The 25,814-nt window shown below is 42.6% G+C and overlaps 1 protein-coding gene across 2 annotated transcripts in view; it reads right to left on the bottom strand.

Annotated features, from left to right (window-relative positions):
• Nucleotides 1–22,117, bottom strand: part of COL9A3 (collagen type IX alpha 3 chain) — a 44,389-nt gene extending 22,272 nt beyond the window's left edge. For both annotated transcript variants that reach the window (XM_044298901.1, XM_044298902.1), the window contains exons 1-5: nt 22,011–22,117; nt 19,387–19,455; nt 2,638–2,673; nt 2,200–2,271; nt 323–376 (exon numbers count right to left, since the gene is read on the bottom strand). In XM_044298901.1, coding sequence (XP_044154836.1) covers nt 323–376; nt 2,200–2,271; nt 2,638–2,673; nt 19,387–19,455; nt 22,011–22,073 — 294 coding nt within the window. In that variant the 5' untranslated portion in view covers nt 22,074–22,117. The remainder of the gene's footprint in view (nt 1–322; nt 377–2,199; nt 2,272–2,637; nt 2,674–19,386; nt 19,456–22,010) is intronic.
• Nucleotides 22,118–25,814: the final 3,697 nt, after the last annotated feature.

Genomic DNA, 25,814 nt, shown 5'->3' with positions numbered 1-25,814 from the left:
CATGATAATCGAGAGTACAAAAACATATGCAAATCACAGAAGAGAAAACAGTGCCACACCTGTCTACAGGTTGTATGGGTAATGCAGCTCAGTCAATTCCCTCCAGTGGAGATGAGATGCAATACTACGCACAACCTTTGGGCAGCTATGGCACAGTTTTTTGGAAGAATGCAACCATTTTTTACTGTATTTCAGTGGCAATTAAGCCCTTTTCTTCATCAGACTACTGCTTTTCTTTCAGAATTCTCAACATTAGCAGCCAAATAATCTAAATCAAAGTTTGAGAGGAACCCTTTAATTACATCTTACAAAGGTCACCTACCCGTTCTCCTGGTGGTCCATCAGGGCCAGGTTTCCCATCAGGTCCAGTCAGTCCCTAGAAAACAGCAACACAATATGTATACATTGCTGTGGCCGGATTGTATTGGAACAGTATTGTATGTTGCAATTCATTACTGCTAGGTAGCTCCCATGTCTATGTGACATTGGGAGGGGGTGCTAATCTCACCTTGGCATGATGACATGTGCATGTCTGAACATAATATACAGTTAGGTCCATATATATTTGGCCAGAGACAACATTTTTCTCATTTCTGTTCTGTACATTACCACAATGGATTTTAAACAAAACAATTCAGATGTAGTTGAAGTTCAGACTTTCAGCTTTAATTCAGTGGGTTGAACAAAATGATTGCAAAATGTGAGGAACTAAAGCATTTTTTAAACTCAATCCCTTTATTTCAGGGGCTCAAAAGTAATTGGACAAATTAAATAACAGTAAATAAAATGTTAATTTTATTACTAACTTTATTACTAACTTGGTTGTAAACCCTTTGTTGGCAATGACTGCCTGAAGTCTTGACCTCATGGCCATCACCAGACGCTGCGTTTTCTCCATTTTAATGCTCAGCGAGGCCTTTACTGCAGCGGTTTTCAGTTGCTGTTTGTTTGCGGGTCTTTCTGTCAGAAGTTTAGTCTTTAACAAGTGAAAAGCTCTATTGGGTTCAGATCAGGAGACGGACTCGGCCTTTCAAGAATATTCCACATTTTTCCTTTAATAAATTCCTGGGTTGCGCTTTGGCTTTATGGCTTGGCTTTTTGGGTCATTGTCCATCTGTATTATGAAACGCCGACCAATCAGTTTGGCTGGATTTGAGCAGACAGTATGTCTTTGAAAACCCCAGAATTCATCCGGCTGCTTCTGTCCTGTGTCACATCATCAATAAACACTAGGGACCCAGTGCCACTGGCAGCCATGCATGACCAAGCCATCACACTGCCTCCGCCGTGTTTTACAGATGATCTGGTATGCTTTGAATCATGAGCTGTACAATGCCTTCACCATACTTTTGTCTTTCCATCATTCTAGTAGAGGTTGATCTTGGTTTCATCTGTCCAAAGAATGTTCTTCCAGAAGTGCGCTGGTTTTTTAAGATGTTTTTTTACCAATCTAGCCTTCTTATTCTTGAGGCTTATGAGAGGCTTGCACCGTGCAGTGAACCCTCTGTATTCTTTATAGTAGATTTGGATATTGATACGCCTATATCCTGGAGACTGTTGTTCACTTGGTTGGCTGTTGTGAGGGGGCTTCTCTTCACCATGGTAATTATTCTGCGATCATCCACCACTGTTATCTTCGTGGGCGTCCAGGTCTTTTTTCATTGTTGAGGTCACCAGTGCTTTCTCTCTTACTCAGGATGCACCAAACTGTAGATTTTGCCACTGCTAATAGTGTAGCAATTTTCGGATGTTTTTTTCTTCTTCTGTTTTCGCAGATGAAGGATGGCTTTTTTCACCTGCATGGAGAGCTCCTTTGACCGCATGTTTACTTCTCAGCAAAATCTTCAAAATGCAAGCACCACACCTCAAATCAACTCCAGGCCTTTTATGTGCTTAATTCAAAATGAAATAATGAAGGAATTGCCCACACCTGCCCATGAAACAGCCTTTGAGTCAATTGCCCAATTACTTTTGGTCCCTTAATAAACAGGGTACCACTTGTAAAGAAGCTGAAACTTCTAAACCCTTTATCCAGTTTTAATGTGGATTTCAAATGAAATCTAAAAGTCTGGACTTTATGTCCATTATATAACTATAACTTGAATATGTTTTAGTAAACAGGTAAAAAAAAACTAAATTTGTGTCAGTGTCCAAATATATATGGACCAAACTGTAGGTAAACGAGACTGAATTACTTACATCAATACCTGGCAGTCCAGACAGTCCTGGTTTTCCAGCTTCACCTGGTTTTCCAGGGGCTCCTTTTGGACCCTTTGGAAGTAAGAAGACACAGATCTATTAGTCCAGTTTTTATCTAAAACCTCCGATAATATGCGGGTGCAATGATGCCCGTTGCCCTGTATGGTTTTGTGTTATGTCACAGTGACTCCTGCTTAGCCACTTAGTCTACTTGGGTAGACTAAAGAAGTCTGAAATCTATTATCTGTCTCTTTAATTCCTGCTATCTGTGTTGTCTCTTCTCCATGCTTCACACTGCAGCTCTGTTTGTTCTGATGGGCTGCTGTGAGTCCAAGAACACCACGAGCTAACTAGGAAGTCAGTCCGTTAAAACAAGAATGGGATAGTTGTTATGGATACAATATTCTTCAGTTAGAATCTTATTGGTTTTGCACTTACTGGGCGTCCAGGTAAACCAGGGGGGCCGACTTCACCCTGCAAGGCAAAAATAAAAGAAAAATATTAGTATGTGTGCTAAAAATATCTACTAAAGTAGCTAATTAATAGTCATGAGTGATCATAACCCCTGTGCTTAATTAGACATAAGTATGTTATAAATGGGGTTTACTCAGGACCCATCGCTATTAGATGAAGAGTCACTGCAAAGTGCACCTCTCTGGAGGACTCACTGTGCAATACCACAACTCTCCTGTAGTGGCTACTGCAGCAGAAGTGTGCAGCGCAGGAAGGTTTCAACTACCAGATCCGTATTGATTAGCTGATTGCAAGTAGGTCTTTAATTAAGGTCAAGTCCAGAGAAAATAATGCACATAAAGTACTAATTGATATATTCCGCAAATCTTTCCCAAAGTAAATCGGAAATTATACCGTATAAAATCAAGTTAAAGGGTTATCTAGTTTTACATAAATTAAACTTATAATACAATGAAAACTTCTGCAACATTCTATTACACTTTGTACTTCAATTCCTTACCATATTCAAGTCCCATGTCAGCTGGCAGTAAATTGGAATATTGTAATTTTAATCCAGAGACCAAAAAAATAATAATCTTAGATACAATGTAACAAGCATTGCAGCTGTGTGAGTTGGACATAAGCAGGCTGGTTTTCAGTCTCTAGATGTAAAAGTGTTCTCACTGACTGACAGCAAGTAGAGATCTTGAACACGATGAGGAATTAAAAGAAGCATTGTTTTATAGCTTTGTAACTATACCATGTTATACAAGTTGTGCTTTACAGATAAATTGTATATGAAGCTAAGGCTGTTGGCACCTTTGGGGGCATTTTTTTATTATTGCATTGTACTCATTTTGCGCTAAAATCATTTTTTGCAATTGTCTTTATTAAACATGTTGAACCCCTTTCCCTGTACAGCCTTGAGATTCTGTAGTAGTAAGCTCTGCATTTTTACTCTGTTCCATCAGGCAGTTGAGCTGAAGGCTCCTTATCTCTGACCTTATAAATACTCATTATAGCTCAATTCGTATCTTACTGATAAGAATGTTGCTTAAATATGTGGCTTATATATGTGTTTATGACCTTTTAGTAATTTAGAGATAAGGTTTATTAGACGGTTGGCACAAAGTGAATGTAAAAGTACTATTCACAACTAGACAAAGAAGTTACCCTTTGTGACAGAATAGCTGAATATTTTTTTTTTATAAAGACTAGTTGAAAAAAAGATTATTTTTGTTAGCCCAAAATGAGTAAAATGCAATCATAAAAATAATTGCCCCCAAAGGTGTACATAGCCTTTAACCCTTAGGATACAGGAGGTTTTTAGGTTTTTGCATTTTTATTTTTCTTCCCTATCTTCCTTGAGCCATTACTTTTTTTTTTTCTGTTCCTATAGCTGTATAAGGGCTTATTTTTTGGGGGGACAAGTTGTACTTTCTAATGCCTCCATGTAATATTGCATACAATGTAGTGGGAAGCGGGAAAATAAATCCAAATGGGGTGGAATTGGAGAAAAAAAATGCACCCCCATTTCACGGGTTTTGTTCCCAAGACGTTCCATTTGTGGCAAAACTGACCTGTGCCCTTCATTTTCTGGGTCAGTACAATTACAACTATACCACATGTGTATACATTTTTATGTCTAAATAGTGTAAACATTTCACCATATTCTGACCTCCATAACTTTTTATAGTTATATCTGCTGAGCTGTGTGGGGGCCCATTTTTTGCGGGACAATCTGTAGTTTTTATTGATACCATTTTGGAGTATGTGTGACTTTTTGATCACATTTTAATACATTTTTTGGGTAAGAGAAGCAATGAAAAAATGGCAAATTCTGTTACGCCATTCGCCATATTGGACAAATATTTTTATATTTTAAACGTACGGGTGTTTTCAGACGCGGTGATGCCCATGATGTTTATATTTTTTGTTATTTATGTAATTATTTTATTCTATGGAAAAGGGGGTGATTTGAACTTTTCTATTTTAAATTTTTTTAATATATTTTTTACGTTTTTTTTAAACCTTTTTTATGCATTTGAAGCTTGTATTTGAGCCTACAAAATACTATTATTGTTTTTTTATTCTGAACAATCATGGTTCTTTTAGACCCATTATTTGTACAGAATTGCTAATTTCTTAAGTTGGCCTTCAGAGAGACCCTGGGTATTGAGTTCAATTACCGGCATCCTCATTGGCCACAAATGATGCTGGTAAGAAGCCCGGAAGAGAGAGCTTCCTGGTTTTTCACCCTTTAGATGCTGTGATCTTACTTGTCACAGCATCTAAAGGCTTTAATGACCGCGAACGGCATCATTGCCGGTCGAGGTCATTAGCCGTGGGTCTCTGCTGTTTGAAACACTGTACGTGCGAGCGGGCGCCATGTTTGCCCATCACTCCAGATCTGTACATGTACAGCGCTGGTAGTGAATACATATTTATTTGAACTGTAATCAGTGGAGGAACTACCACCATAGCCCACAGTGGTAAGGGGGCCCGGGCTTTAATTGATGGCTGTCATTCCCTGGCCTATGCTCTCCCCAGCAGTAGAAGAGAGCACAGGCAGAGGATCCTTCCCACAGCCCCCAATAATAAAAAAAAACACTGTCTAAAAATACTGCCCTCTAGTCTCCTACAATCTTCTTGTATAGCCTTTAGTGTACTGTACCTCTCTGCTACTATTGCATAGAAAAATGGGAATTACTCTAAAGGCCCATTCACATGGGCAGCAATCAGCCGATAAACAAGCAAACGTTTCAGTGTGTATGGGTTCTTTAAATGGACGATAATTGACTCGTTATAATGTTTAAGAACCCTAATTCGCATTTCATGAGCCCCGGCAAGTTTCACTAGATACGCTGGAGTCTTCAGGAGTACTGTGGCTAATAGCGTGGTTGGCATGCAGATTCCGGCTATTGTTGTGACATAACATGACACCCCAATATGTATAACCAGTCTGTTTTCACTACATGGTATGTGCAATGTCCTACCCACAAGATAACCCATCCCATCAAGTGTTCCACACCCCATAATTGTAGAACAGAGTATATACACGAGAGGAAAGCTAGGGGGAGATTTATTAAGACCAGCGCATTCTCTTTTAAACACAGCCCAATGGTATCAGCAATACGTTCTGCTACACATAATATTTGCACTTGTTAAAGGGAGATGGTGAAGGGGTAGAAAGACAAGCGATCATCTCTTTCAGAAGACGTAAAACTATTAAAGATGTACTAGTTAGGAGCAGATATATTAGACCACGTATTAGTGGTCTAGTATAGGAGGTGTTGACTGGGTAAATGACTTCATAAACTGCAGAACAAAGTATTTGGTATTGCTATTTTCTGTCCATGTGATTATTTTTATATTGTAAAAACTATTTGTGGTCTTTACGAAAGATTTTAAGAACATCTGAGATCAATCTCTACAGGACTAGGCGCACCTCGTCTTATTGAGCATGTAAAAAGGACGTCTAATGAAGATGCACACATACTGCGGTTTGCATGCCTGCAGATCGTACACGCTTTGGGCACAGGGGGTGATCGACACAAAGATTTGCTTAGGAAGGAAGCAGTGTTAAAGGGGTTGTCCGGGTTCAGAGCTGAACCCGGACATACCCTTATTTTTTACCCGATGCTAAATCGTGCAGGGCACGGGCTCTTTTGTTTTCAATAACACACTGCCGGGCGGAAACTTCCGCCCGGCAGTGTGTTCGGTCACGTCACCGGCTCTGAGGGGCGGGCTTTAGCTCTGCCCTAGCTGTTTTACTGGCTAGGGCAGAGCTAAATCCCGCCCATCAGTGCCGGTGATGTCACCAGGGTTCCTGGCAGCCCCATGGAGAGCCCCGATCTCCAAAAAATGCATTTGCCCTGCGCGATTTAGCACAGGGCAAAGGAGAGCATCGGAGCAGTTCATGTCAGGGGGGCTGCCGGGGTGAAAATGGAGGGATGTCCGGGTTCAGCACTAAACCTGGACAACCCCTTTAATTATGAAAATGAAGGGGATGGGGCCTTTAAGTCTTAAAGGGTTTCTCCGGGCTCTCCTATATTGATGTCCTATCCAGTGACGTACCGGGTCTCTGCTAGGTGGAGACTTCCGCCTAGCAGTGTTCACCGGTGATGTCACTAGCACTAATGGGTGGGGTTTAGCACTGCCCTAGGTTGTAAAACAGCACTAAAGCCTCACTAAAGCCCACCCATTAGTGTCGGTGACATCACCAGGAACACTGCTAGGTGGAAACCTCTGCCTAGCAGTGTAAGTCTGTAAGCAAAAAAGCCCTCGCCCTGAGCAATACAGTGCAGGGTAAGGGAGAGCATCAGAGCATGAAATTCTCAGAGGGCATGAGTGGGGGAAGGAAGGGATATGTTCAGGTTCAGCTCTAAAAACGTTCAACCCCTTTATTAATAGAAATGACATGTCTGTATTCCTGTAAATGACTCTTCCCTGAATGAATTGCATTGCTGTTTTTAGTGTGATGGTAATGAAATGGTTAACAGCATGACGTGGGCGCACCCATGTATAAATCACATGATGGTATCCGCCCCCAGCATGCAAGACCCAGAGAAAGGCCAGGTACGCAAAATGGCCTTCGCCTTTCCATGTACCCTGCGTCCTGTACCGCAATGGCGCTTTTAATCGTTATTTTGGAATAAAGAAGATTTTTAGTGGTGAGCGCCAGAACCTTTTCTCTATATTTACTACCATTTTTTATGCTGACATCGCTGAGCTCCTATACCGCCGGTTTGTGTGCCCACTCCAGGTCCAGGTGAATGAGGTGAGAGCTGGTTGCTGTGCAGATCTTTGCGTTACAGTGCTGCAGTGCCGGTCAATGTCTCTACCTTTGCTTTGTTAAGGCCAGCAGTGTGCACATGGGTCTTAATTTGCCCTGCACGCGCATAAGATGCACCAAAATTAGAATAGCACGCCATTTAATATTTGTGGCACGTGCCAGGCTGCCTGAGCAGGAGCTGGTGTAACGTGCGGCAGTTTTTTGGCACACATGACTTGGGCTGTGGAGGTCCCGCCCATGGCACGCCTCCCCCTACCTATGTCCCACCCACTTATTGGAAAAGTGGCAAACTGTTTTAGAAAAAACTAAAAAGTCGCAATTTAGTTGCAAATCTGCATTTGTGACAAAATTTGTGACTTTTCTACAGCAGAAAAGTCACAAATGTAGAGGTATAACAAATCTCCCCCTTAGTGGCAGTCCTCATTTTTCTATACAGTAGTAGCTGAAAGGTATAATACACCAAAGGTGATGCGCATTCCCAGTTTAGGGCTCATGCACACGTCCGTAAGTGTTCTGCATGCTGCAATTTTTTTTCTCCTGCAGAAATGTCCCATCCTTGTCCGTAAAATGTGGACTGCTGATTGACAGGGCCAGGTAAGGATGATGTGAACATGTGGATGATGTCAGCATGACGAGGGCACGGCCAGAGGAGGGAGAAAGGAGCCTGTAGGAGTAGGGGCAACACCCCCGTTGCTCCTAGAGGCTCATTGGCATAAAACAAAAGTAGATTTTTCACAAAAACGGAGGCACATAAAAAGAAGGGACAAAGACTTTTAGCTTCAGCTGACATTAGCGCATGTCTAAAGTCAGCCAGTTTAATAATGATGTTCCTGATGACAGAAGCCCTTTAAGCTGGCCATACACTAAGCTCCATCACAGGTGTCTGGCAGAGGTGTACTCCCTCTCTCCCCATTCAGAACTCATGCATACTTGGCTAAGCCGAGTATGCATGTGTATAAGGGGATTGGGAGGAATAGCTGTCAGCAGCTATGTAATGTGTATGGCCTGTATCAGCCAAGAACCACCCCAAAAAAGCGCATTCACCTTAACTGAAGCCACATTCAACATACAGTGCTACAGACATTACCGATCTGTGACATGTGTGATTGATTAGAAGACCAAACCATCCAGCATGGGGTATTCACTGGTAAAAACTTGTATTAGGGTACTTTCACACTAGCGGCAAGGAACTGACTGACAGCGCTTATGCAGAGACGGTAAGGCTGTCAGTCACAGCGAAGGGGCAGGGAAGGGGGCGCGGTTACCGTGACTTGAAGCAAGGGGGCCGCTGCCTCCATGACTTTAAGCATGTGTGGAGAAGCGCGCCGGCAGGGGATAAAACTAAGTTTTCAGTACTTTTGCTGCATCTGCCTTCAGGAAGAAAGGCATCATCAGAAACACGCTGTTGGCTACACGCAGGTACTGCTGGCGGCTTGGGATGGTTTTGGGAGGTGACAGGTTCCCTTTAAGAGTCCTTCAAACATTTTTCCCACAACAGAAGTTAAACTAACTGGTCTATAATTACCTGTGAAGGATCTAGATCCCTTTTTGAATATGGGCACCACATCTGCCTTGCTCAGACCTAGGTTTTTTTAGCATTTATATATTTAAATAATTTTTTGTGATTTGTTTTGCTCTCTTTTGCTACTTTCTGTTCGTTTTGTATTTTTGCAAATGTTATCTCCTTTTTACAGATTTTATTAAGCCCTTTGTAATCTTCAAAGGCTACAGCTGACCCCTCAGATTTGTATTTTTTAAATGCCCTTTTTTTTGTCTTTTATTGCCCATTTTACAGTAGCTGTAAGCCATGGGGGGGGGGGGGGGGTTATTTTTAGTCGTTTATACTTGTTACCTAAAGGAATACATTTTTTAGTGCAATTACTCAATGTGGATTTGAAGCTGTCCCATTTATCCTCAGTAGTATTATGTGACAGTAGCTGCTCCCAGTCTATGCCCTGAAATGCTGCCCTCAACCCAGGGAAATTAGCCTTTTTGAAATTCAGTGTCTTTGCTCTGCCTGACAGAGTTTGCTTCTTATAGTGTAGGGGGAATATAATTATATTGTGGTCACTATTACCTAGTGTTTCTCGAACAGTAACATTACCAATAAGCTCTGCATCATTAGAAATTACCAGATCCAACAGAGCATCGCCGCTAGTGGGGGCTTCTACAAACTGGTCCATAAAGTGGTCCTGCAGCAAGTTGAGGAATCTTCTCCCCTTTGTGGTTGAGGCAGAATTATGACCCCAGTCATTGTCTGGGAAGTTAAAATCTCCCATTATGACCACTGTACCAGCCTGTGCCGCCCACTCTATTTGTTATCAGTGTGATATATGGAAATGCAATTTTTTTGTACAGTTTGTTTTTGTTTTAATCAGCTTTTTTTTTTATTATTATTTTCTTCTTAGTAGAGCAGGGATGGCCAACCTGCAGCTCTCCAGCTGTTGCAGAACTACAACTCCCAGTATGCCCAGTCTGCCAACAGCTATCAGCCTACAGCAGGGCATGGTGGGAGTTGTAGTTTTACAACAGTTGGAGAGCCGCAGGTTGGCCAGCCCTGTAGTACAGGGTCAAGAAACAGTGAAAAATTTTGTATTTGCATATTTGCAAAGTACGGAAGGAAAACGGATCCATAAAAAACTAACCGCAAAACACTGATAAAGCCATACGGTTGTGTGCATGAGCCCTAAGACTCATGTGCCTCAGTATATACCTTTTTCAGGATAATTTTTATTGGATTTTTGTTTTTATATGAACAACATACAGCACTGTAATGCTCAAGTGCCTCACAGGGCATATAAGAAGAAAAAAACAAAAAACAAAAAGGAACTGATTTTCATCTTTTTTTATCACTAATGGTTTAGTAGTCTGTAGTTTATTCTGCCCTTGCTTTAATAGAAATCTGCTGTCCATGCACTTTCTTCCTGGTGAGCATTTGATAGACTTAGTTTATATACAGCAGTCAATCTAAGTAGGCAGGACTGCGGGGAAAGGGAGTGAGCAGCAATGATAACCAATAATGAGAGAGGATGTGTGTCTCAGATTAACTCAGATTTCCTATACGCACTGTAGATAAACTGTAGTCACAGATCACAGACATGCCCTAATGGAGCTGAGCTAAAAAGCAGCCAAACAGATAAGAAAATAAACAGCACATAATCAACCCCTGAAGGTGAAAGCTAACATATACAGTCAGGTCCATAAATATTGGGACATTGACACAATTCTAACATTTTTGGCTCTATACACCACCACAATGGATTTAAAATGAAACTAACAAGATGTGCTTTACCTGCAGACTGTCAGCTTTAATTTGAGGGTATTTACATCCAAATCATGTGAATGGTGTAGGAATTACAACAGTTTACATATGTGTCGCCCACTTGTTCAGGGGCCAAAAGTAATGGGACAATTGGCTTTTCAGCTGTTCCATGGCCAGGTGTGTGTTATTCCCTCATTATCCCAATTACAATGAGCAGATAAAAGGTCCAGAGTTTATTTCAAGTGTGCTATTTGCATTTGGAATCTGTTGCTGTCAACTCTCAAAATGAGATTCAAAGAGCTGTCACTATCAGTGAAGCAAGCCATCATTAGGCTGAAAAAACAAAACAAAGCCATCAGAGAGATAGCAAAAACATTAGACGTGGCCAAAACAACTGTTTCGAACATTCTTAAAAAGAAGGAACGCATCGGTGCTCAGCAAAACTAAAAGACCCGGAAGACCGCGGAAAACAACTGTGGTGGATGACCGACGAATTCTTTCCCTGGTGAAGAAAACACCCTTCACAACAGTTGGCCAGATCAAGAACACTCTCCAGGAGGTAGGTGTATGTGTGTCAAAGTCAACAGTCAAGAGAAGACTTCACCATAGTGAATACAGAAGGTTCACCACAAGATGTAAACCATTGGTGAGCCTCAAAAACAGGAAGGCCAGATTAGAGTTTGCCAAACGACATCTAAAAAAGCCTTCACAGTTCTGGAACAACATCCTATGGACAGATGAGACCAAGATCAACTTGTAGTAGAGTGATGGGAAGAGAAGATTATGGAGAAGGAAAAGAACTGCTCATGATCCTAAGCATACCACCTAATCAGTGAAGCATGGTGGTGGTAGTGTCATGGCGTGGGTATGTATGGCTGCCAATGGAACTTGTTCTCTTGTATTTATTGATGAGGTGACTGCTAACAAAAGCAGCAGGATTAATTCTTTAGAGTTTCGGGCAATATTATTGTCACGCCGGTGACAGGTTTGAGAAGGTCTGAAAGAATGTGACCTTCACCTCCCCCTATTTAGTCTGACTTTACCCATCACTCCTTGCTCTGGATAGCTTCATTTGGTTTTTGGAAGAGCTGGAGTGTGGTTCGTGGTGAAGTCCTGTTTGTCCATCATCCATCAGCCTCAGAAGTTAAGTGTTCCGCTTGTTGTGTTTTGTATTCCCCCCCCACCTCTGTTGTTTACTAGGCCTCAGCGAGACGCTGGTTCCTTCACCAGGGAAGGTGCGGGTTGTCTCTGCCCTGTCATTCCTATTAGGGCATCTGAGGGCCACCAGGGTTTTCTAGGTTCCTGTGTATGGGAATCTCTGCCATTGAGAGGTGCCCATATGGATAGGAGTTTCCTTCTTATTGTCTTTTGGTGTTCTCCCCTACAAAATCCGTGACAATTATCTGCTCATATTCAGCCAAATGCTTCAGAACTCATTGGACGGCGCTTCACAGTGCAGATGGACAATGGCCCAAAGCATACTGCAAAAGCAACCAAAGAGTTTTTAAGGGAAAGAAGTGGAATGTTATGCAATGGCCAAGTCAATCACCTGACCTGAATCCGATTGAGCATGCATTTTACTTGCTGCAGACAAAACTGAAGGGAAAATTCCCCAAGAACAAGCAGGAACTCAAGACAATTGCAGTAGAGGCCTGGCAGAGCATCACCAGGGATGAAACCCAGCGTCTGGTGATGTCTATGCGTTCCAGACTTCAGGCTGTAATTGACTGCAAAGGATTTGATTTAATTTGATTTTTGATTTTTAAAGTTTGATTTATGATTATTATTCTGTCCCATTATTTTTGGCCCTTTAGCAAGTGGGAGACACATATGCAAACTGTTGTAAATCCTACACTGTTCACCTGATTTGGATGTAAAGACCCTCAAATTAAGGTCTGCAGTTAAAGCACATCTTGTTCGTTTCATCTCAAATCCATTGTGGTGGTGTATAGAGCCAGAAATGTTACAATTGTGTTGATGTCCCAATATTTATGGACTTGACTGTAAGTTTTAAGCTTATGGAGCCTATGTCAGCATGATCAATGCTATTAAACCAAGCATTCTGCCTGGTAGGGTTGATCATGCTGAATAAAACGATACCTTTATTTTGTCTGTCTGTTAAACAGTTGCAGAGGTATCTACATTTTTATTCTTATACAAATGTGCACGTTGGAGCACCAGGCGGCAAGGTTAAATCCTTAGAGCACTGCTTTTGGAACATCCCCGTGTTCTGCACACTCCTCCCGCTTGATTAACAGGGCTAGTCATCAGCATGCTGGGGGGAGAGCTGTGTCCTAGAGCTTTGTAATAGCATGTACATATCATATACACTACTTACTATAGCCTTGCCATGTTGAGAAGAGTGGATTTCTATGCTTTGATAGCTATTACATATAAAAACCATTACTCTTTATATGTTTAGACTATAGCTGTCACGTTAGAGGGTTACAAGAACCACTAGACATATCAAACAGGACATACGGATAGGGAACAGTGCAGACCAAAACTCCACCCAACCACTGTCCCTAACTACTTGAATGATCTGTCCTAAATGACAGCTCCCAACTGGTCGACAGTCCCTATGCTGACTAAGTGCGGTGATAAAGTACAAGCACCTATGGGACCTGTTCACACTGCCAGAGCATACTAAGGAGACATGAAACATGAACACAAAACCAGACCAAATACACAGAATCAGGATCAAAATATAAATTGAAAGTCATGCAGATCAGAACACACAGGCAGCATGGTGTACACAGACAGACCAGGACATAACCAAAGATATAATGAAGACATAGCAGACATTACAGACGTATGCGAAACCGATGAACAATCAGGCTGACCATACGAGTCAGGGCAGAAGTACAAATACTCTGGTCGGGATCGCAAGCAGCCTGCACACCGTTTTCCTGGAGACATAAGACAGACTCACCTCCCAGGCACACCGCCCACAGATCTGAATAGCAGGGTAATTAAGACATCTGAGCACCTGATGTTCAGACACAGACCATAAACATGAACTATATACAAACATAGAGAGAATACAGTCACAGGGAACTGTTCACACACACCTACAGAAGTCCGCAGCCAGCACGCATAACACAAGCAACCAGCATACACGGAAACAAATTGGCTTCTACCTCACAGTTTTTTTTTTTGCCTTCCTCTGGATCAACTTGCAGGATGACAGGCCGAACTGGATGGACAAATGTCTTTTTTCGACCTTATGTACTATGTTACTATGTTACATCATCCGCAGCGAGTATGCAAGAGCGTAGGCATCCAGCCTACAGAGCAACGTGGTATCGCAGTGAACCACACTGTGACAATAACCTGGTGGTAAGTGGTCAGCCGCGCATATAGGGATCCTAGATTCAATCCTAGCAGAGATTTTTTATTTATTTTTTCTCCATAATAAAAGGTTATAGACTTACTATTATTATTGCAATAAAACATATTACAGGTTTATTCATAGGTGCAATATATGATTATAAAGAAACCAGTAATATGTATAAGCTTTCTAAGCATACACAACACTGTTCTCAATACAGTAAGGCTATAGCCTTTTATTATGTTAAATTAGGGAGAGAAAAAAATCTGAAGAGAAAAAATCTGAAAGTCTCTCACAAGATTCAAACTTGGGATCTCAACATGCAAGGCTTACCACTTACTTCTAAGCTACAGACTTATATTGACAATTGAGTTTGTTATGCTTAGAAAGCTAATACATATTACTGGTCTTTATAATTGACCGTATTTTTCGTCCTATAAGATGCACCAGCACATAAGACGCACCTAGGTTTTTGAGGAGGAAAATAAGGGGAAATTTTTTTTTGAACCAAAAGGTGTGCTTTTGGTGGGTTTTGAACTAATGGTGGTCTGTTGATGACACTATTATGGGGGTCTGTGGCTGACACTGTTATGGGGATCTGTGGATGGCACTGTTATGGGGATCTGTGGATGGCACTGTTATTGGGGGATCTGTGGATGGCATGACACTGCTATGGGGGGGATCTGTGGATGGCACTGTTATGGGGGCATCTGTGGATGGCATGACACTGCTATGGGGGGCTATGTGGATGGCATGACACTGCTATGGGGGGGGCTATGTGGATGGCACTGTTAGGGTGGGGGATCTGTGGATGGCACTGTTATGGGGGCATCTGTGGATAGCATGACACTGCTTTGGGGGGTATCTGTGGATGACACATAAATAGCATCCACAGATCCCCCCCCCATAATCACGGCAAGAACGTAAGTTAGGCCCGGGCCGGCGCATGCGCACAGTAATCTGTGATGCCCCGGCCAGACTGTGGTCATTCAATGCGCACGCGCCGATATCGCGGTCATCGGCGCATGCGCGGGATTACGGACAGTAGGAGGAAAGATAGAAAAGAGACCATGGGCGGGCAGACGCGGCGGATGGGCGGGCAGACGCGGAGGAGGGGGTGTGAATTGGTATGAAAATGACCCAGGGGCCTGGGCACCTTCACAGCCTCATTTGCATACGGAATAAAAGTGTTTTTTGGACAAATGATGCTAGCAGGGAACTAACGGTAAGTACAGTTTTAATAGGGGGGATGCCGTGGACATAAGTGTGTTAATAGGGTCAATAGGCGTGAAAGACTCCCTTTAAGCTCTAGGACACAGCTTTGCCCTCTGCATGCTTATGTCTAGCCCTGTCCATCAAGGGGAGTGTGCAGAGCACGGGGTGTTACAAAAGCAGTGCCCCAAGGATTCAGCCCTGCCCTCTCATCAGCGAAATGCAAATTGCAGTTTAAAGCAGTGAGCTATCTGTCAGTTGGCTCTGGGTACAGGCTATCAAAAAAGAGCTTGTATTCTGCTGCCAATGAGCTTTACATGCAACAGTGGGTAAATTCAGGGGCGTAGCTACAGCAAATTTTCTACAGGCCCCCCCACCTCAGATATTGATGACCTAGCCTGAGGATCAGTGTCCTGAATATCTGAATAGGAGTAGTAGTGCTCTAATTATATACAGGTGTCGAAAAATGTGAATATTGTGCAAAAGTACATTTCAGTAATGCAAATGAAAAATTAAAAGGAATTGCATTAATGCAGCTTAAAATTAGAGTTTTGTGAAAAGGTTCAATATTCTAGGCTCAAAGTGTCACACTCTAGTCAGCTAATTAATCCATACCCCCTGAGCAAAGGGGACCTGAGATTGTGACTTTGGGGTTTTAGAAGCTGTAAGCCATAATCATCCAAATTATAACAAATAAAGGCTTGAAATATCGCGCTTTGCATGTACTGAGTCTCATATGTTAGTTTCACCTTTTAAGTTGCATTACTGAAATAAATGAGCTTTGCACAATATTATAATTTTTCGAGTTTCACCTGTACATGAACACACACTACTACCCATATCCAGATATCTCTTATATACACAATAAGTAGATGTTGACATAGATACACTAAACACTCACATACTAAGGCCTCATGCACACAGTATTTTTTCTCGGTCCGCAAAAACGGGGTCCGTAGGTTCGTGATCCGTGACCGTTTTTTCGTCCGTGGGTCTTCCTTGATTTTTGGAGGATCCACAGACATGAAAAAAAAGTCGTTTTGGTGTCCGCCTGGCCGTGCGGAGCCAAACGTATCCGTCCTGAATTACAATGCAAGTCAATGGGGACGGATCCGTTTGACGTTGACACAATATGGTTCCATTTCAAACGGATCCGTCCCCATTGACTTTCAATGTAAAGTCTGGAGTTCTTTTATACCATCGGATTGGTGATGGGGACGCTTCAGGTTAGAATATACAAAAAAACTGTGTACATGACTGCCCCCTGCTGCCTGGCAGCAGGGGGCAGACCCCCCCCCCCCCTGTTTTTAACTCATTGGTGGCCAGTGGGCCCCCCCCTCCCTCCCCTGTAGTTAACTCGTTGGTGGCCAGTGTGCGCCCCACCCCCCCGCCCGCCCCTCCCTCCCTCTATTGTAATAATAGCATTGGTGGCAGTGTGCGCCCCCGCCCCCCCCCCCTCCCTCCTTCTATTGTAATAATAGCATTGGTGGCAGTGTGCGCCCCCCCTCCCTCCCTCTATTGTAATAATAGCATTGGTGGCAGTGGGGAGGGAGGGGGGTCTGCCCCCTGCTGCCTGGCAGCCCCGGATCTCTTACAGGGGGCTATGATAGCACAATTAACCCCTTCAGGTGCAGCACCTGAGGGGTTAATTGTACGGATCACGGCCCCCTGTAAGAGATCGGGTGCTGCCAGGCAGCAGGGGGCAGTCATGTACACAGTTCGTTGTATATTCTAACTAGAAGCGTCCCCATCACCATGGGAACGCCTCTGTGTTAGAATATACTGTCGGATCTGAGTTTTCACGAAGTGAAAACTCAGCTATGAAAAAGCTTTTATGCAGACGGATCTTTGGATCCGTCTGTATGAAAGTAACCTACGGCCACGGATCACGGACACGGATGCCAATCTTGTGTGCATCCGTGGTCTTTCACGGACCCGATGACTTGAATGGGTCCGTGAACCGTTGTCCGTCAAAAAAATAGGACAGGTCATATTTTTTTGACGGACAGGATACACGGATCACGGTCTCGGCTGCAAAACTGTGCATTTTCCGATTTTTCCAGAAAAAAAATGGAAAACGGCACAACGGCCACGGATGCACACAACGGTCATGTGCATGAGGCCTTACACATACACAGATAAACACATATATACATACACACAGATAAACATATACACACACACACATACATACATACACAGATAAACACATATATACACACACAGAAACACACACAAATATATATACACACACACAGATAAACATTATATATATATATATATATATATATATATATATATATACAGTATATACACACAGACATACACACATATATACACACAGATAAACAAACACACACATACACACACACACACACACACACACACACTTATTTACTTACAAGCTGCAGGTTCTCTGTTCTCCTGTGATGTCTCTTGGAGGCTAAAGGACTTTTGGAATGCAGTAACGGTAGGCTAAAGGACCTTTCGATCATGTGACATGATGACATCAAAGGTCCTTTAGCCTACCATTACTGTATTCCAAAGGTCCACCTTTTCTAGTACATTTCAGGCCACGCCCCCTTCAGATACAGTCACACTGGGGGCCTGGCCTGAGATGTACTAGAAAAGACACTGCTCCCGGGCCCCTTCTCCTGCTTCCCCTTTAGTTACGCCACTACTGGGTAAATTCCTAATCCCATACACCAGTGTGTGAGTAGTGGGCATTACAGCTGCTATGGGCCCCCTCACACATTTAAAGGAACTGTGGTTTATTTTTACCTGCTAGTGAAGTATCAGGAGGGAACTTTACAATCAATCACAGACACGTCCCAATCAATGCGCCCTTATGATGTTTTACACCCAAGCAGACCTATATCATAAGCAAATATGTCCTAGCGTGAACATGTTTGTGTCACTGTGAAATCGGACCACAGAAGAGGCCAGCAGGGGGCAGTATCAGACACTGGAGCTGCTTATCACTCATATCAAGGCTCAGCAGTAGGACACAGTAGGACACAGGGGACTAGGAGAGGGTCATGCTGTACCATATCTGTGGGGCCAAAGTGACCGCACTCGTTTTGGAGGTTGCATGTGGTTACACTGTCTCTGTCACTGTGGTATGTAGCTGTGACATTGAATGTGAGCGATCGTGTGACCCTTAAATCAGGGTCAGGGGTCACATCTGAGGCCTGATCATGGCAATGGCAAGGAAAATGAAAGTACAGCGACACTACTCCTACTGAAGTAGGAACGATGCAATATTAGGGCCGAATGGACCTCTCATTGGGTTCAATCCAATACTTATGGATTGGTATTGGATGGAACTTGATGAAGGGGCCCTTTCAGCCCCGAAACGAGTTGTTCAGACTTCAATAAACCTGTTCCTGCCTCCATACTTTCACTTTCCTTGCCATAGAAGGAGGGGGGCAATGGATTAATAAATGCAGAGCCCTAAGAGAGCTGTGCCATGGGGCATATACACTAATATTTCTTCACAACCACTTAGTAATGTATGCTCCTGGCATACATGCTGAGCATCTTCATAGGGCTCCATTCAACCCGCCGAGCCTAAAAAAAAGTGTCCCTTTTGCCCTCAGCAGGACCAGTATTCATCAATATACTTTTTTGTTTTGCGGTATGGCATATTTCATACCAATGTGGCCTTGCGTTTTGAAGGCCATAGCAAGATGTGAACAGGCATGTATTGGAATCCATACAGGGAGAGATGACTATAGCATTCTGTAATTGTAAGTTAACCAATTGTCCCGTAAATTCTTGACTCTAGGCCAGAGATGTGTCTCCTCATTTATAAGGAGGATTGGTACAAGTCTGGAAGGTGCCATAGACCAGAGGGCACTGAGCAGTAATGTGGTGACAGGACACTAGAGGCTCTGTGCAGCCTCCTAGCAGGAGGCAGGGAAGGGAGGGGGTACACAGAGCATCCTTTATACTCCACTGTATAAACACCCCTCGCTCTCCAGTGCACAGGAATTCTATTAACTACTTATTTGCTGCAGCATTTGACCTCACAATGAAAAGGCTTCTAAATACTGACTCTTCAGCAATGATAGTGTTAACCCCCTTTGCTTCTGTGCATAGTGATCCCGGTTCCCAATCAGTTCCATTACTTACATCTATTCCATCCTTGCCCAGTGTTCCAGGGGGTCCCTGTGGACCTGGAGGTCCTGGTGGTCCAATTCTCTGTAAAGGGACAGACAGCAAATCAGTGAAGTATTTAGAAAAGGTAGGGTTAGCAGGTCAGCTGGCGCCAGGCACATGGGGTAGGTACAATGATATCCGGACACATAAACGTCACACTGTTAATAGAGGACAATATGCTACATGAGGACAGAGTGCAAGCGGTATAAGGAAAGGAATGCAATGTGCTGTGGATGCAATATGGCCATAGGTATCACATGATGATATCCACATACATGTAGTCTCCTCAGAGTCATTTGTGTCCTGAGCAGGTAGTGTGACATTCCTCATATATGTGACTATCGCCCAGTTGTCGCCTTCCTCCCCCACCTGTTTCTTAATATAATGTACATTACCAGGAATACAGTCAGCACTGAGCATACAGCTAGCACCAACTATATACTCAGCTGAGTGCATACAGCCAGTATATAGACAGCACCAAGTATACATTATCCAGTCAGGTCACATGTAACATCTGGTGGAGGCCACTGGACATTTCTGGGTCCAACTATTTACCTTACCAAAAAATCTGTTACCCCACACATGTAAGTGATAACAGGACTTGTAGCTTATCAGATCCTGGAAAAACCTAGTCCAAGCCACCATTAGGTTCCATTAAGTCATTAATGTGATACAAATATAACTAACTAATCAACTAATACAACACTAATATAACAGACTAATAAAACCGACTAATATAATCAACTAATACAACACTAATATAACAGACTAATAAAACCGACTAATATAATCAACTAATACAACAGACTAATATAATACATACAATACAACATACTAATATAATAGACAATTAACAACCAACTAATACAATCAATAACCAACTAATAAAACCGACTTATACAACAAACTAATATAATAGACAATTACAACTAACTAATATAATCAACTAAAATAAGTGATTAACTAATACAACAGATGAATATAGACTAATAAATGACTATTATAACCACCAATATAATAGACTAATGTAACTAATATATTCAGCTAATATAAATTATTATTATTATAACCATTATGATAGACTAATAAAATAGACTATAGCAACTTATATAATCAACTAAAATAACTGACCAGTACGCGTGAAGTCACTCTGCGGATTTTGATGCAGAAATCTTGGCAATTAAAAATCGGTTCCATTCACCTGCTGAGGCTCGCAGAGATTCACGTGCTTGCCATCCGATTAAAATGAATGGAACTGATTTTCAGTTGTGGAAATTTCTGCAACAAAATCTGCAGCGTGTGAATGCACCCGACAACAGACTAGTATAAAGATTACTAAAATAGACTATTACAATCCATGTGATTACGGTAATAATGTGAGTAAAGTAATAGGCCAATATAACAGACTAATATAGCCAGGTAATATAAATGACTAATATAATAGGCTAATGTAATAAAGTAATAGAATAGAGGAATCTATTCTAAATCCTTGTCTTCTGAGCTTACAATCTACTACATGGCTGTATGTGCCAGACAAAAATAACTCTAATGTTTCAAGGCGGATGTCTCGGGGGAATTACAAATTCCAGAATACACTAAAAAGAGTCTGTAGAGCACACAGACGGTGTAGTGTCTGCACAGGCAGGAACGCACAAGGCACCATGTGTAGGACATGTTTACACAGCAGACCAGTGGCTATGAAAAAGCAGAAGGGACGGGAACAGGCTACAGGCAGGAGTACAAGAGGGGCTTTGTTATCAGAGGGGGGGGGGATTATTTCTTCAGTTTTGACATCCCAGGAACTGACATTAGCTGTGGATCAAAGGTAAAGATGTAGCAAAGCTGAGTTTGTCATTTAACACCAATTGCTTTATGTAATTTTACTGCAGATTAACCTATTTCATCATTTCAGCTCATGATGCTGCAAACCTCAAAGAGTTAAATGATCAATTCAGCTCTGGTGCATCTGTATGACGCAGATCCAATATTAGATTACACAGCAGCACATTTTGTACATACAGATATCTAAATATATTTCAGTGGAATTTGCAATTTTTGGGGGCTGCATCGTATGGTCATGGGGATGAAGAAGTAGTAGAGCTGAACTCGCCATATGGCACAGTGTTTCCTGATAGACGGCACATGCACGCCAAAATGGAACATGACTTTACCTGTGCCACATCTAAAGGACGATGTAATAGATGTATCTGGTCACATTATGCCTAATGACAAATCCAGCTCTGCTACATCTGTGGCTCACTGTAAATGACCTCTGGGAAACCCCAGATATCACCTGATGATATATCAGGGCAATCCGACAACCATCATGTCCTTGACAGCCACAGCTGGACAGCCCAAGCTTGCAGAGCACTGATGTAGAGGACAGTGGACACACATTGATGTGCTGTATTCACATCCCCTTGGTAGATTCAGCAGTAGGCTGTTGTCATATCTAGGTATATTGGAAGTCTGGAAGAAGTGCCAGTGAAGATAATGGCACCATCAACAGTTTTTATATTGTCTCCTAGAACCCAGAATACAATTGGCAACTAGCAGATGAGGCAGACTTGTAGGACTCAGAACAGAACTTTGCTTACCTGCCCTTGCGATGCCACTAGGTGGATTATAAAAAGGAACCCAATAGTTGGGAACCTTGCCATGGTGACCAGAGAACGTTCGCCCCTCCGCTGGCTCTACACCGTCCTAACGTTCCCCCTCTGCGCTGGTTTGGAGCCCCTATGTGAGGGGTGTCTGACTCCAGATAAAGTTTGTTCTGCTGGTTCCCGAGATGTGCAGAGCCAGGGGGCTTCAGAGTGCTGGAGGTGGAGAGAGTGTGGGCAAAGGGAGGAGGAAAACCTGAAACCCACCTATGAATGAGGGCATTGATGATTGGCAGCTGCATTCCCTGGAATGCCTGGAATAACCGGAGAAATGGAGAGAGGTGGGAACCTGGAAGGATGCACAGCCCTCCTCCTCACAATACTCAGAACCTTGGTTGAACATCTCAGACCCCTCAAACCAGGAGACCTTCATGATCAAATCATCCATAAGCCCCACCCAAATACCTAAAATAGAACATCTATCTGAAAAAGTATGCAAATCGCATTCCCAAGAACAAAATGTTCAAGCAAATTTGGAAGACCCTCTAAACCAGTGTTCCTCAACTCCAGTCCTCAGGGCCCACCTGCCGGTCATGATTTGAGAATATTCCATAGAATGAATACCTGTAGTAAATCCTGATGCACTGACACCAATTATTTCACCTGCTCAATACTAAGGCCCCTTTCACATGGGCGAGTATTCCGCGCGGATGCGATGCGTGAGTTGAACGCATCGCACCCGCATTGAATACCGACCCATTCATTTCCATGGGGCTGTGCACATGAGCGGTGATTTTCACGCATCACTTGTGCGTTGCGTGAAAATCGCAGCATGCTCCTCTTTGTGCGTTTTTCACGCAACGCAGGCCCCATAGAAATGAATGGGGTTGCGTGAAAATCGCAAGCATCCACAAGCAAGTGCGGATGCTGTGCAATTTTCACGCACGGTTGCTAGGAGACGATCGGGATGGAGACCCGATCATTATTATTTTCCCTCATAACATGGTTATAAGGGAAAATAATAGCATTCTGAATACAGAATGCATAGTAAAATAGCGCTGGAGGGGTTAAAAAAATAATAATTTTACTCACCTTAGTCCCCTTGATCGCGCTGCCCGGCATCTCCTTCTGTCTCCTTTGCTGAACAGGACCTGTGGTGATGTCACTCCGGTCATCACATGTTCCATTACATGATCTTTTACCATGGTAATGGATCATGTGATGACCGGAGTGATGTCACCACAGGTCCTGTTCCTGGAATGAATGCTCACCACAGGTCCTGTTCAGCAAAGGAGACAGAAGAGAAGCCGGACTGAGGTGAGTTAAATTTTTTTTTATTTTTTTTTAACCCCTCCAGCGCTATTTAACTATGCATTCTGTATTCAGAATGCTATTATTTTCCCTTATAACCATGTTATAAGCGAAAATAATACAATCTACAGAACACCGATCCCAAGCCCGAACTTCTGTGAAGAAGTTCGGGTTTGGGTACCAAACACGCGCGATTTTTCTCACGCGAGTGCAAAACGCATTACAATGTTTTGCACTCGCGCGGAAAAATCGTGGGTGTTCCCGCAACACACCCACACATTTTCCCGCAACGCCCGTCTGAAAGAGGCCTAAGAAAATCCTGAAAACATGACCGGCAGGTGGGTCCTGAGGACTGGAGTTGAGGAACACTGCTCTAAACCATACTGAAGGGGGCACTGAAGAGTTGGCAGCTGCCATTATTTCACCAGGTGCCATGGTTGTGATGCCCCATAGCTGGCACATAAATTTGCATTATTGTGCATCAAAGACTCAATAAAACTTATAATAAAACTTTCTGAAAATGTTTCTCACCATTTTCAAGAGCACTGCTTGCGGTCAGTGAATGTGGATATTCTTTTATTTTTTATTTCCAGAAGTTGGCAACTGGCACAGGTCTAATATTTCTTACAGCTCACTGTTGCATCCAGTCTAGACAATCCTCTGTAAGCTAAATATCCTCAACTCAAATCTCTCTCCTGTACTGATAATTTACTACCATGTAACGGTGCAGATGAAGGGACATGTCAATGTGAACTCACAGATAATTGTCTAGACTGAATACAACTGTAACATCGTCTGGTGTAAATGGGCCTCTTCTAATGAGTAATAAGTCATACATCTTGTACATAGTGATATTGACCGTGCTGGTATAACCTGGGTATCTTCTGTATATAATTCTATATGTACATCTTGTATATAGTGATATGGACCATGCTGGTATAACCTGGGCACCTTCTGTATATAATTATATATGTACAGCTGGTATACGTTATACATTTTGTTGTATATAGTAATATGGACCATGCTGGTATAACCTGGGCATCTTCTGGAATATAATTATATATGTACAGCTGGTATAAGTTACACATTTTCTTGTGTATAGTGAAATGGACCATGTTGGTATAACCTGGGTATCTTCTGTATATAATTATATATGTACAGCTGGTATAAGTTCTGCATCTTCTTGTATATAGTGATATGGACCAGGCTGGTATAACCCAGGCACCTTCTGTATATAATTATATATGTACAAGTTATAAATCTTCTTGTATATAGTGATATAGACCATGCTGGTATAACCTGGGTATCTTCTGTATATAATAACAGCTGGTATATGTTATACATCTTCTTGTATACAGTGGTATGGACCATGCTTGTATAACCTGGGTATCTTTTGGTAGTACATTATCTTGTATGTTCTGAGATGGATCATTCTCATAACAGAAGAGGGCCAGTTAATCTTCTATAAAAGAAACCTGTCAGACCTACTGACCCATCCAGCTTTCCACTGACTTTAAATTGCTTGCAAATGTGTATAGTTATGTAGTGTTCTTCCCCCTGCCTCATCCCTTCACCTAATCCTGAACCAGGAAGCTCAGTATGAACAGTGCTAAAGGTCCTGCCCAGACAGTGTTAAAATTGTGCTGCAGAGCTGGGAATTTTGGGAGTCCAAATAACGTCTATTTCTCTGCTTTGAATGCTGTGTGGAATGTGATAGCTGTCTGCTAATGAGGAGACCACTCAGGAAAAACTAGATTCTTTAGAATCAAGTGGCAAGCACAAAAAAAAAGAGGTTAATTGCGAATTTTACTGACTGACCTTTCATTAAATCAACCTACATGATTTAGAAAATACGTTCATGTAGTACTCTGCTTGCTGTCAGTGATTGGAGACATTCTTGTTCATACGCAGATGCTGAAAACCCACTACTGCTTCGTCAGCCGTCACCCAACATTCCTAGATTATGATCTGTCGTCAATAAGGCGCACCTTCAGCAGCCCGTGCGCTAGGTGGAAAAACTAGACCAGCCCTTGGTAAATTTGTTGGTGCCGTATCCCGGCTCCCAGCGCAGCCCTGTCTCACTTCTATGTGTGGAACACGGGGCAAAAATGCCCGTGAGACAAAATATTTCAAAGTCACAAAATGAGGGATCATGCAACAATTTACACCAAAAACCGATGTAAAAAGGTTTGTAAATGATCCCCAATGAAAAGAGTATTTCACAACTTAAAAATTGCAGAAAAGCTTGTTCAGTCCCATTGGTTCCCATGAAGGTGACGTCATCATTAGCTTAGAAATTGCCGAGTTGAGTCACAGGGACCTGGTGCCAAGGGATTCCCGTCCTCAGTGCCATCTATGACCATGACTGTAGGGTCACATTCACTTCTTTTAAAGGAACCCATTACATACCCTGCCTGAGCTAACTCCAGAATTCACACATGTGGCAGCCATGTGCCATCCTGTTGGCCGCTGCATAAGTGATGTCACACT

Source organism: Bufo gargarizans, chromosome 6, assembly GCF_014858855.1.
Source record: "Bufo gargarizans isolate SCDJY-AF-19 chromosome 6, ASM1485885v1, whole genome shotgun sequence".
NCBI classification, from domain to species: domain Eukaryota; kingdom Metazoa; phylum Chordata; class Amphibia; order Anura; family Bufonidae; genus Bufo; species Bufo gargarizans.
The sequence above is the reverse complement of the archived record's forward strand: the minus strand, read 5'-3'. Positions and strand labels throughout refer to the sequence as shown.